General features: G+C 38.9%; 1 protein-coding gene across 1 annotated transcript in view; it reads right to left on the bottom strand.

Moving 5' to 3' along the window:
- Positions 1–12,156, bottom strand: part of CFAP46 (cilia and flagella associated protein 46) — a 91,920-nt gene that overhangs the window by 64,640 nt on the left and 15,124 nt on the right. Inside the window, exons 12-17 of the mRNA XM_070945866.1 lie at positions 9,778–10,006; positions 8,913–9,033; positions 6,734–6,857; positions 5,262–5,392; positions 3,994–4,139; positions 1,175–1,314 (exon numbers count right to left, since the gene is read on the bottom strand). Of these exons, the coding sequence (XP_070801967.1) occupies positions 1,175–1,314; positions 3,994–4,139; positions 5,262–5,392; positions 6,734–6,857; positions 8,913–9,033; positions 9,778–10,006 (891 nt within the window). The remainder of the gene's footprint in view (positions 1–1,174; positions 1,315–3,993; positions 4,140–5,261; positions 5,393–6,733; positions 6,858–8,912; positions 9,034–9,777; positions 10,007–12,156) is intronic.

Genomic DNA, 12,156 nt, shown 5'->3' on the forward strand with positions numbered 1-12,156 from the left:
AAAGATCATAGGACTTCAGTCTCCAGGCATCGGGGCAGGGAAGACTAAGGGGAGACTGTGGGGTTTCCTGCTTGGGGGTGGGGTAGATGGACTGGAGGATCTCCAAGGTCTGTATGTATGTAACTCACTGAAATGGGCATAAGTATGAAAAATGGTTATTTTTTTCAGTGCCACTGTAACTTTGAACACTCACTAAATGAACTGTTGAAAGTTGAGGATTACCTGTACTAAATATCTAAATCCATGATGGCGAGCCTATGGCATGCGTTCCGGAAGTGGCATGCAGAGCCATGTCTCCAGGCACGCGAGCCGTTGCCCGTTGCTCTTCCGAGTTCCGGTGCACCAGCCAGCTGGTCTTCACGCACGCATGTGTGCCAGAAACTGGAAGACAAGGTGGCCGGTGCGCATGTGCGCACCGGAAACCAGAAAATCACCTTCCCAGCGTGCGCATGCACACCAGGCAGCTGCTCTTTCATTGTCCGCCAAGCGCATGTGCACTGGCCAGCTGGTCTTCACATGAGCATACACGCCAGAAATTAGAAGACCAGGTGGCTAGTGCGCATCAGAAACTGGAATATCATTTTTCTAGTGTGCTTATGCGCACCGGGCGGCTGCTCTTCCTGTTTTCAGCATACGTGTGCACTCCTGATTCGGCACTCAGTGCCAAAAAGGTTCGCCAACACTGATCTAGATTTTGAAAGAAATATGTACTTGTTCAAAATTCAAAATACCAATTACAAGTAATCCTTGATTTACGACTGTTGGTAAATGAGACATCTGTTAAGGGAGTTTTGCCCTGTTTTACGACTTTTCTTGTCACAGTGGTTAAGTGAATCATTGCAGTGGTTAAGTTAGTAATCTGGTTGTTAAGTGTTTGCTTTGACTTAGTTACAAAAGTGATTAGATGATCCTAGGACACAGCAACAGTCATAAATATGAACCAATTGCCAAGCATCTGAATTTTGATGGCATGACATTGGGGACTCTGCAACGATCATGTGAAAAACAGTCATAAGTTATTTTTTTCAATGCCATTGTAACTTTGAGCAGTCACTAAACAAATTGTTATAAATCGAAAACTACCTGTATATATAAAACTAAGGCTAACTAACAGATTAGTTCTTCGAAAGCATTTAAAAAAACCCCAAAGCAGATAACAGTACTTCAAAACAACCTGTATACATTCCAATCTGATTCTCTTCCACTTCGTGTTGAATGTTGGGAATATCCTGAAATGTGTGTATTTGGTTCTATGGGGAGGACAGGATAATCATTGAGCTGGACACCTTCTGCTCTTAATAACTGAATTGTAGCCTAAATACAGACACCAAGAGAAAAAAACAACTATCAAGGCACGAATATAAAAAGATCAAAACTGCATAAAGTTCTTAGTGATAGACACTATGATAGACTATTTTTATTCTTATGTTTTCTTATTATGCACAGGTGCCATAGCAAAGCTAAAGCCGGATGTTTACTTCTTAATTTCATTGCTCATACTGGTAGGAAAAAAAAGCTTCCATGATTAATTTTAACTTAGCTCCCAGCAGTATTCATTCTGATTCTGGAGGTTCGGGGTTTATTTTCTTTCATTGGTGAATATTTCAGGATCTAAATCCATCACTTTATCCTAAACGCTTGAGTTTCACAAATTAGTTCTTCATATTCACACATCACAGGGAACCAAGTTGATTGAAAAATGTAAATGGAAGTTTTAAAAAAAGGACTATTTATTATTAATCTCTATACAGTATATAAAAGCAAAATTACACTCACGCATCATCACAAAATCTCCAGAACCGTAAAGCCTACAAACTTGAAATTTGCCACATATGTTCCTCTTGGCTTCTAGGTGTTCACTAAGAAAGGATTTTTCGAAATGACCACCAGAGCATTAGTATTTCCTATATAATGATTAACGTGCTCTGATGCTAAGTTCTACTCCCCCTCCCCATCTGAAAAGAAATCTGTTCCAAATGCAAAACACAAGCAGGAGAGGAGTTTCACTTTCAGTTTTACTTTTACAGCAGCAACCAGCTTTACTACAGAACAGTTGAGCTAAGCCATGGCCAGGCTCCTTCCTGTTTCCTTCTTGCTCACACAGCAAATACTGTTTTACTTTCCAAACAGCCCTCTGATGCTAAGGAGTTCTACTCCCTCTCCCCACTTGAAAAGAAATCTGTTCCAAATGCAAAACACAAGCAGAGGAGAGGAGTTTCAGTTTAACTTTCACAGCAGCAAGCAGGGGATAGGATAGGGGAGGCTTCTGTGGGGCAAGCCTGAGGGAGAGAAGGGGGATAAGATAAGATAGGCTTTTGTGGGGCAAGCCTGAGGGAGAGAAGGGGATAGGATAGGGGAGGCTTTCAGGTTTTCAATGTCAATTATATAGAATGTAAAGGATGTATGTTTGTGTTTTTATTTTTATAGTTATAATGTACACTGAAGACGGCATTTAATTTCGTTGTACCATGTGCAATGACAATAAAGTAAACTAAAGTAAACTAAACTTCTGTGGGGCAAGGCTGAAGGAGAGAAGGGGATAGGATAGGAGATGTTTCTGTGGGACAAGCCTGAGGGAGAGAAGGGAACAGGAGTGGCCGTTCATAACTATTTATTAATTTTCAAGCTGTAAGTGTCAATTTATCAAACCCGATCACATAGTTTTGTAGCGGACCATGGATATTCAGCTAGTCTATTATATTTGAATGAAGCCTGACAAAATAAGAATTTTAGTCTTTGTTTCTTAATATAAAGTGCAATAGAAGCTTAATTTCAGCTGTATTCTCCGATGCATTATGTATGAATAAAATACTGAGATATAAAAGCTCTTATACAGACTGCATAGTAATGGAACTTGCATTCTACAGATATTGGTATGTAACTCCAGTTTGGACTAGTGGTTAAGACACAGGGCTAGTAAAGCAAGAGGCCATGAGTTCAAGTCTCACCATGGTCATGAAAGCTAGCTAGGTGACCTCAGCCCAGTCACACTCTCTTAGTCTAATTCACCTCACAGGGTTGTTGTGATGAAAATAGGAGGAGGAAGGTGTGTTTGGATATATTGGTCACTTTGACTTCTTTGTAAAAATAATAAGGGCAGAATAAAAATAAATGAATAAACTCCCCACATTGTCTGTTGTTGGTCACACTGAATGGGACTTCTAAGAGCTGGTGTAGCAAAATATGAATCTTGATATTTCTGTTTTTTACACTGGAAAAGATTTTTCCTTACATGCATAACATATAATTGTCATCTTATGATCATATTAACCTTTCAATTTTCCTATGGCCCAAAGCAGTCAGTTTGAAAAACATGATCCCCATGAAACAGTAGTTAAGGGAAATAAAAAAAATCCAACTGGTATAATTCCTTTATTTTAAAACTACATGCATAGAGGAGACAAACATTATAGCCATATTTATTTTTACTATTGGCTGGAGTTTCTCAGAGGCCCTTTCCCCATAAAAAGCAGTCATATGTAAACAAGCTAGAGCAGGGGTGTCAAACTTGATTTCATTGAAAGCTGCATCAGGGTTGTGTTTGACCTTGGTGGGCGTGGACAGGGTGGGCATGGCCAGCTTGACATTACTCATGTGGGGGGCACCTGTGATGGTTCGAGCCCTCTGCCAGCAAAAACGGGCTTCCGATCTCTGTTTTTGGCCACAACGGCCTCCTGCAGCCCTCTGCCAGCGAAAATAGAGTTCTGTTTTCGCTTGCAGAGGGCTACAGGAGGCCGTTGCAGCCAAAAACAGGGCCTGGGAGTGCTGCATGAGGCCCTCCCGAGCTCTGTTTTCACTGGCAAAGACATCGTGGGCCGATCCTTCGCTGTTTCCAGGGTGGCTCCATGGGCCAGATCTAAGCACCCTGCAGGCCAGCTCCGGCTTCCGGGCCTTGAGTTTGACACCCCTGAGCTAGAGTAATGAAGATTAGTATCGTGTAACAAATGCACAACAGGATTTTAAAACTATCTCATAGTTGCATAATTTACTAACCTCTGCATTAATACATCTTACTTCTGCTAAGGTTCTAAGTAGATCTCTTTCTAAAGAAAATATTTTAGTAGGCACCGGTGACTCTCTTAATACATTTACTTCAGGCTCATCAGGTGTTGTAGATACACTACCTTTCTTCTTCATCACTAAAAGAGACATAAAATGCATTAATTTAACAACTTTTTGTGTGATCATTTAGGGAAACAATTTAGAAATTCTTTGTGAAAGATTGGCTAACTTAGAATTAAGGTTGGGGTGGTAGGCTATATCTGTTCTGTTCTGTTGGTTAGGGTGGTAGGCTATACAGATAGTCCTTGACTTACAACAGTTCATTTAGTGACCGTTTGAAGTTACAACGGGACTGAAAAAAGTGAATTATGATCATTTCTCACACTTAACGACCGTTGCAGCATTGCCATGTCCATGTGATCAGAATTCAGACGCTTGGCAACCGACTCATATTTATGATGATTGCAGTGTCCTGAGGTCATGTGATCCCCTTTTGTGACCTTCTGAGGTCACAAGCAAAGTCAAGGGGGAACCCAGATTCACTTTATAACCATGTTACTAACTTAACAGGTGCAGAGATTCACTTAACAATTGTGCAAGAAAGGTCATAAAACTCACTTAACAAATGTCTCACTTATCAACAGAAATTTTTAGGTTCAAATGTGGTCATAAGTTGAGGACTACTTGCATTGCAACATTTTGTTCAGGTCTCATCTTCAATGAAAACATACTAAGAGGGAAAAAGCAAATCCAATAATTAGATGAGCACAGAGTTTTTCCTATATTGTATCTCTTCGCTGCAATCTAATATTCATGTGGAATTTTGTAGTCCAGATCATATTAGCAATGCTATTCTAAGGCAATCTAAGTTGCTGACATCCAAACTAAACTATTAATCTTCAATATCCCATTGACTAAAAGATTAGTCAATTAGCAGTGGTATTGAAAATTTCATCTTCCTTTGTAGCAACAACTAATGACTGTAATTAATAGCATTACATCAACATTTCCAAGTGATGATTTTAAAAAATAGTCAGGGCAAGGTCATGCATGTAATTCTAGTAAATGAATAACTTCAAAAAATGAAAAAAAATAACCCCAGCTCTTTTTGTGTTTTACTGCTGCTTAGCTCTTCATGACCTTAACATAAAGATCTGCCAGCACAATTAGGTAAGTACATCTGAACACTTGTGTCTATAAAAAAAGAATTTATTTGCCGTGATTATGAAATTATGTTACACACAAATACCAAGACTTACATTTTTTACGTTTTGATACCTTTATCACTTGATTATCATCATACAAGAGGCAGAACCTACATGCAGCCCTACAAACATCCCACACGCTTTGCTTCCGGGCTGTTTTTGCTATTTCTGACCATAGGCGGATTCTGTAGCAACGATTTAAAATGAAAACTCATTTTATTTTAAGAGGATAATGAATATAAACATACAACTCTTAAATAATGTGTTGAATTTCCCCCCTTAATCGCTTCACCATTAGGGACCAGAGGAGGTACCTGGGTAATAAGGAGGATAAATATACTTCTATAAGTTTCTGCTTTGCCTTCATGTTTTGCATTTGTGTCTCTGTGTGCACAGGAAAAGATGGGTGGGCTGTGTTTATTACTCTCTTATATACTTCCCTCATGTGAAGAAAGGAAGGAAACTTAGAATTGTATAGTCAGACACTGATCTGAGCCACTATGTGACTGCATCTACCATAGGGAAGCACCGGGGAATTTTTTTCTCTGCATTTCCACCCTGTGCTGCCCCATTTCGCTCTCCCCCCCAACATGGCAAGAGTTCTACAGGTGTTTATTCAACACCCCCCAAACAGGTCCTTGGAAAGTACCCGTTGTACAGGTGCAGATTCCAAGCTCAATATAGCAAGCGTCACTGGAGAACCGAATCTATTGGGCACAACTGAAGTCAAAGAAAGTAGGCCAGGAGTCAAACAGGCCAGGATACAAGGCCCGATCACACAAGGCACAGAACTGGGCATGGTGCTCCAGCAACATTCAAGTTCTAAGAGTGGAGTTAAGTAGACAATGCAGGCTTCCATGAGAGGCAAGGTTGCCTCCTCATGAGTAGCCTAGCTGACCTGTGTTGTGCTTGTCTTCTCTCTGCTCTATCTGTCCTTGGATTAGGAAGAGGTGCGGACTCCACCTCCTCCTTATTGCTAACGAGTGGCAGCTGTTCCCGGTCCTAGCCTAGAGCCTTCTGGCCAACTTGCTGCAAATGCGGCTCACCTGTCTCAGCCTGTCACTTGTCCAATTGACCCAGCTGAGGCTGCTCCATCAGGTTAGCATTCTCTGAGCCCCGATCCTGACCAATACTTGGCTCCATGTTTTCCTCAGCAGGCTCACCCTCCTCCTCTGAACTGGCATTTAGAGGGGTGGGGATGAGGGTGGTGGATCCATGACACAGCTGAATCCAGTCTATTGATCTTTCTTTTGTTGACTTCTCCCCATACAATAGATTTGGTCCCATTTCTGCTCCCTTTCCAATACCTCTACTCAGTATTCCAAGTCCCTGCACACAATTTCTTTTCAACATTACAACTTTCCAAAATATCAAAAAACAAGGAACAATACTTACTGACACTCTAGTGATTTTTAATGTTAGGAGAAATTGTGGACACTAGAGGGTAGTTTTATCAGGATAAAATAGTTTTTAAGAAACAAAACAAAATAGCTCATTTTTGAATATTTGTCTACAACCGTAATTACCTTTCTTTTTCATTTTCATGTCCTAGTCTCTTCAAATGTCCATCTGCTTTCTCTACATTTTTAGCATGATGCTCTGCTTTTGCACAGAGATAGCTAATTTGATCTTTATGTTTACTTGGGGGAACTAAATAGGAAGGAAGAAAAATTAATATAGTTTGGATTAGATTCATGGTATTGCTACTACAATTATTTCACAATAATTAGTTGAGGTATTGGGCAAGGATTAGTAAGTAAAAGTTCTATAGAAACTTCAGTACAGTACAGGTAGTCCTTAAAAAGGGACTTATGACAGTTTTTCACACTTACAACCACTGCAACACCTCTACGGTCATATAATCAAAATTCAGATGTGTGGCAACTGACTCATATTTATGACAATTGCAAGGTCCTGGGGTCACGTGATCATCTTTTGCGACCTTCTGACAAGCATCAAGGGGGAAGCCAGGTTCACTTTATAAGCGTGTTACTAACTTAATAACTGCAGTGATTCACTTAACAACTATGGCAAAGAAAGGTCGTAAAAAGCTCACTTAGCAACTGTCTCATTTAGCAACAAAAATTGTGGTTGTAGGTCAAGGACTACCTGTAGCTGCTGTTGGAAATATCAGTGTTACATGTTTATTCCTACATTCCATAAATGTTAATACACAGGGAGGGGGTTGTTAGACAACTACATGCCCAGGGACTCAAAGTAGAGATCATGTTTTTTGCAGACAGGTTGCCAAGAGTTCCAGCAAAGCTTCTCAGTGCAAGAGTTCAGAAGTGGAGATTCCCTTCCAATGGTCATAATCTGTTTGCAATCTGGCTTTGAATTCTGTCTGCTAAAACCACAATCTCTACTTTGATACTGATCTCCCTAGCCTTGGAAAACCCCAACTAAAAATATGTACGATGAACCTGGTCTGTGTTATCCCCCAAATCCTTATATTACAGAAATTCCATTCCTTAACCTCTTTTTAAAAGTTTTAGGAAACCTAAACCATTAGTAATGGAATACTACATTACAGTATGTTACTTTCTACTTTTTTGTTTCACTTCAACAGTTTAGAAAATGGGAGATATTCAAAGATAGGGAAACACAAGAACAAAATAATAACTAGGCCATCAGATATGTGCTTCATTTTTCCTTAAACAATTTGCACACGGGAACTAAGGTGATAGGAACTGATTTTAACCATTTCCCTATTGTCATTCTCTGACAATAAGTCTTAAACTTTCTTGACTTTTAGAAAGCACTTAAAACCTGGCAGCTTGCCCAGGGATGAGAGCTAAAAAGTTAGTGAGGCCCAGGTGGTTTGTTGTAACAAAAATGCCATTTATTTTTTGTTTAGATTAGGCGGTTACGTTTTTACAGTTATTTATATTGCTTTAATTTCTCAATTTTGTACACTGCCCAGAGTCACTTTGGTAAGAGTATCAGCCATAGAAATAAAATCAAATAAGTAAATAATAAACAATTCAAAGGACAAGATTTTTTTGTAACCACAAAACACTGAAAAGTTGACATATGCATACAAACACAAAACATGGATGTATTTCAGAAGTCAAGCAATCCTCTGCTAAATGGTATAAATATTTAAAACAGCAACTTTTCAAGTCTTCCAAATCTACATTTTTACCAGCTTTCTTTAATTAAAACTCATCTCTAATTTATACATAAAGTCTACAAAATGTTTGCAGAAAAGCTGTGGATTTCTTATGGCTTGAGGGAACAGTTTTCCTGCAGCATTGAACCACCATAAACAATGTATGTGAAATATTTTGAAAATACTTTTTGCCCATAAGGATCTTAAATTAAAATCACAAATTAAGTTCATGACTGCGAAGGAAAAAAGTACACCTCATGAAAATGTGATTTATTACTTTGATGTTTACTTTTAACTATAACTGATTTGTTCAGTGGTAAAATAGCTCCACCAGAAGTGAAGACCAGAGGCAGGAAAATGGTTCCTGTTCTCATAATTATCACGTTGTGCTGCTCAAATTCAGATGTGAGAAGCTGCCATGGATTATTAAGGGAAGGAGAGGTCACTTTAATGGAGCTTTCTCATAAATTAATCACTTGGCGTGGAAATTATTTAATTTTTCTAATTGCAATAAGGGATCATTGAATCCAAATCGGTTAGTCATTTTGGGGATAGAATATCTTAGTTTTGCCAACACTGAAAACTTAAATTACCTTTAGCCTCGTTTTCACTATCAAGAACAACCTGAAAAGCCTCCGGTGCTAGTGCAAGGCCAGCATTCACCAACAGAGAGCGTTTTTTCCTTACACTGTCATTTGCCGTTCCTTTTTTAGCCTAGAGAGAAAAGGGACTAATTATACTAGTAAAACTTCAAGAAAATATGATGATCAATGGAGAAGACTCATTCTGTTCTGGACTACACCTCAATTAGCTATGTCCCCTCCAAGATACAGTATTTTCCCCCTTCATCTTTTTTCTTTCCATGACAACACGCTTTGATCTTTTGCTGTAACATGTCACCGTTGGCTCCTGGAAAGCAACAAAATGAAGAGGAAGCAACCACTTCTCTACCCTCTTTTTCTTACATGCATTTCTGTGGCAAACAAGAGGAAGAAAGGTGGCATTTATTGGTTCCCCAACAATATAAGAGCCGAGGTGGCGCGGTGATTAGAGTGCTGTACTGCAGCTACTTCAGCTGACTGCTAGTTCAGCAGATCAGCAGATCAAATCTCACCAGCTCAAGGTTGACTCAGCCTTCCATTCTTCCGAGGTGGGTAAAATGAGGACCCAGATTGTTGGGGGCAATATGCTAATTAGTATATTGTCTTTGTTGTAAGCCGCCCAGAGTCCTCAGAGAGTGGGCGGCATAGAAATACGAATAATAAATAAATAAATTAATTAATTAATAATAAATATATGTGTATTGACTTCAACCCTTTCTCTCTTATCATACTAATTACAATGTGTAAGAACTGGAGGGGAGGCACTCCAACACCTTGAAACTTATCAAGACACATGCATTCCCGCTTTTTCCAATTGTATTGATGCTCTAATAACACATCCTGCTGTAATATATACCTGTTCAATCATCAAACTTGCTTGGTCTTCTAGACGCTCCAATGACTTATACAGCATGGTATTTAAGCTAAGCCGATGGAAAGCCATTTTGAGGTATTCATGGTACTGTCCATTGTTATCAAGGTTGATGGCCTTCTCTAGATGTTCCATTGCAGTCTCTACTCTGTCTGATTTTTCTTCAATACGAGCAATTTCCATATGAACTTGACAACGCAATAAAATCAACATGCTAGGAAGTAACCATATCTATTTTCAATTACACACATTAAGATATTCCATAAAATTTTTCTCCTTCTGCAATACATATATATATATTACAATTAGATTTACTATTATGACACACAACAATGTGAAATCACAGCTGCCAGTTCATTAGCTGGTGTTGGTTTATATAGTAATTACTTTGTAAGAATAGTGACTCACAGGTTTTCAAGGATCCACCTACATTGTTTAACCTATACCATAAATGTTATTTAAAGGTGAATTAGGCTAGTCTCAAACAGGCTAATTATAGGGAAGATGATCAGGCAGTGGGACCCTTGCAGTTCAAAACACACCTAAATGATACTAATTACTTGGATCATTTCAACTGGGATTTTATTGTTTTGGTTAATCCGATATATTATTTTTTTGCTACCTACTTCAGTTACTCTGAAGTAACTGAAGTGACCTGGTTATTTCGTAGCCTGGACTGATGGGGGGGGGGGCGTGTTTCTTAATAGTTTTTAAACTGATTTTAAATTGTTTTAATTTTAAATTATTTTTAATTTTATATTGTATTAATGTTATTGTGTATTTTACTGTTGTGAGCCGCTCTGAGTCCGTTGTAGATAGGACAGCATATAAATCGCAATAATAAATAAATAAATAAATACATACATACATACATACATACATACATACGTACATACATACTCTGAACCTATTCTGAGAAAAGGGTGGGGAAAGTGAGGCTCTGCTAGTTGTCCTGGACTTCTCAGTGGTTTTAAGTACCACCAACCAATGAATGATCTTTGGGCATTGATCCTACCTGTTTGATTAAATCCAGAAAATGGTGCTGAGGAACTCCTGATACCTATTCTGCGACCTGATAGTATCTTACAGTAGGGGTTCCCAACCCCTGGTCCATGGACTGGCACCAGGTCATGGCATGCCAGCAAACAAGAGAAACCCCATCCGCAGGATGCAGGAAGCATGCAAAACCAAATCTACTCTCAAATTTGTGGAAAAACCTCTCTCCATGGAACCGGTCCCTGGTACCCAAAAGGTTGAGGGTTGCTGTTTTACAGATTTTCATCCCATCTGTCATATATTTAGTATCTGCAGTATATGAAACTGTTGGAGGGATGAGGTCTGGACCACATAGCAATGACACCAGGTCTACTTCTTCTTACCATCTACCTCCAACAAAACAATTGATTCCCCTGAATATTGTTAATATGCTAAATGAGGGAGAACTAGCTTAAATTAGACCCCGACAAGATAAAGTGCTTTTGGTGAATAATAAGACTTAGAATATTAAAGTTTGCAATAGTGAACACTGCACATCTTGATCCTCATTTGATTCACAATTTGCCAGCTACAATTTTTCCTGAGTCAGCTGATTTGCCATTGGTTATTCCTCACCTTGGCTATATCCTGTCATCACTACTGCAATATTTTTTCTATCACTTGAAAAGTGTCCACAAATGTGGCAGTTAGGCTGTTAACCAGCATAAAGCACAGTTATCACATGGTGCATTTATAGAATATCTGCCAGTTGATACTCAAAGAGCCTTGATGGTACAGTGGTTTAATGCACCCTGTTATTAACACAGCTGCCTGCAATTTCTGCTGGTTCGAATCTCTTCAAGGCTCAAGGTTGACTCAGCCTTCCATCCTTTCTAAGGTAGGTGAAATGAGGACCCAGTTTGTGGGGGCAATAAACTGACTTTGTATAAAATATACAAAAGAATGAAGGCTATTGCTTAACGCATTGTAAGCCGCCCTGAGTCTCCGGAGAAGGGCGGCATATAAATCAAATTAAAAAAAAAAAAAATTAAAAAAATTGGTATTGCTGTATCAGGTGTTGGCTTTTAAACAAAGACCTAAGTGGTCTAGGACCTATCTAAGGTAAGCCTCTCCTATTACAAACTGTCTGGAAAGATGCAGAAAATATCTTTCTGAACAACCTATGGTCAGACCACCTTCTTTCTGGCATGCCCCCAGATAATGGAATGCATTTCTTCAGGAATTGATCCTATCTTTCACCATTTGAAAAAAAAAAAACATGCATCACTTTCACCATTTTTGATTGTTACATAATTTTAGTATCAATTATATGTTAATTTTAATTAGTGGTATGTTTTTATAGTCTGCTTTTTTAATAGTGTTTGTTAA

The sequence above is a fragment of the Pituophis catenifer genome, unplaced genomic scaffold (assembly GCF_029215685.1).
Source record: "Pituophis catenifer annectens isolate HBS135680 unplaced genomic scaffold, rPitCat1.0.hap2 SCAF_6, whole genome shotgun sequence".
In the NCBI taxonomy this organism is placed as follows: domain Eukaryota; kingdom Metazoa; phylum Chordata; class Lepidosauria; order Squamata; family Colubridae; genus Pituophis; species Pituophis catenifer.